Source organism: Aplysia californica, unplaced genomic scaffold, assembly GCF_000002075.1.
Source record: "Aplysia californica isolate F4 #8 unplaced genomic scaffold, AplCal3.0 scaffold00086, whole genome shotgun sequence".
NCBI lineage: Eukaryota > Metazoa > Mollusca > Gastropoda > Aplysiida > Aplysiidae > Aplysia > Aplysia californica.
In genome coordinates, this window is record NW_004797356.1 from 1,051,253 (window position 1) to 1,052,495 (window position 1,243).

The window sequence follows — 1,243 nt, forward strand, 5'->3', positions numbered from 1 at the left end:
AAGAAGAAGAAGAAGAAGAAGAAGAAGAAGAAGAAGAAGAAGAAGAAGAAGAAAGAAGAAGAAGAAGAAGAAGAAGAAGAAGAAGAAGAAGAAGAAAATACTTTCTTAAGCGTCCCGCACTCCCGTGCAATACAGCATTAAGTACTTTACAGCACCTTCAACTCAACAGAAAAAGCATGTGCATGAATGTGCATACATACCCTCTTTAGAATAAACCTAACGCATAAGCAGACATACATGTACTATAAAAATACAATCAATGACGTAGGCATATTACATAATGAACATGAGGGAACTACTTTCTTTGACATATTCATAATATATCAGTCCAGTTGGGCTGTGTCATTATACTATGATGTAGAACAAATGCAAGAGGGGAAGTGGGGAGTGGTCGTTTGTACAGGTGATTGTCCTGGAAAGATGGTTGTTAGAGCAGATTGGACTTATTGTACAGGCACACACACTAACACACATGCGTGTATGAATACACAGCTCACCTCCGCTCTCTGTTTCTCCACAATGCTGGTCACTTGTCCCAGAAGGTCGTCCAGTTTCGTCTCTGTGGCGTCTTTGCCCATCGAGGCTAGGGACAGGGCGCGATCCAGGGGGAAGAAATCATAGTTCTCTTTGCCCAGCTGCGTCAGTCATAGGCGAGGAAAAAAATACTGAGTGTTAGTGTACATGTTTAACATCTCTATGAACACAGTGAGATTATTCAAGAGGCGGGACCTCATTGGCTTTACTGGGAAAAACTGTGAAATGGTATAGGTTTAACGCCACTATCAACACTATTACTATTATGTTATTTAAGAGGTGGGACCTCCGAGTTAAAGCGTTTCTCAGAAAGGACCGATCCAAGTGGGAAATTCGTGTCCCAAGAACACAACATCGGACCAAACTGAGGGTCGAACCCCCCAACCCAATATCTCACGATTGCCTAACCGCTTGGCTACCGACGCCGCGCTTTTCCCTTTCGTCAACCCGCAGCCACTTCCCGAATCGTCAGCCACATACCAAACTTTGACTCGGGTCAAACTTGCATCTATTTATAGGTAGTTACCGGAACATGTATAGGTGAAGTGATGTGCCGTGATAGTCGCAATATATTATTTATAGAGATTGTTTTGGTCTCTCTTTACTCATCACCACGAGAATTTTTTGAAGTTTTTCCCAGGACTCAGCCTTTACTATAATCTCGAATCTCGATCTCGATCTCGATCTAAAGTTGTAATCTAGTGGCAGG

The 1,243-nt window shown here is 42.7% G+C and overlaps 1 protein-coding gene across 1 annotated transcript in view; it reads right to left on the bottom strand.

Annotated features, from left to right (window-relative positions):
• Positions 1–1,243, bottom strand: part of LOC101856168 (inositol 1,4,5-trisphosphate receptor type 1) — a gene marked incomplete in the record, with an annotated part of 208,126 nt that overhangs the window by 9,554 nt on the left and 197,329 nt on the right. Inside the window, 1 exon segment of the mRNA XM_035968813.1 lies at positions 498–635. Within this exon segment, the coding sequence (XP_035824706.1) occupies positions 498–635 (138 nt within the window).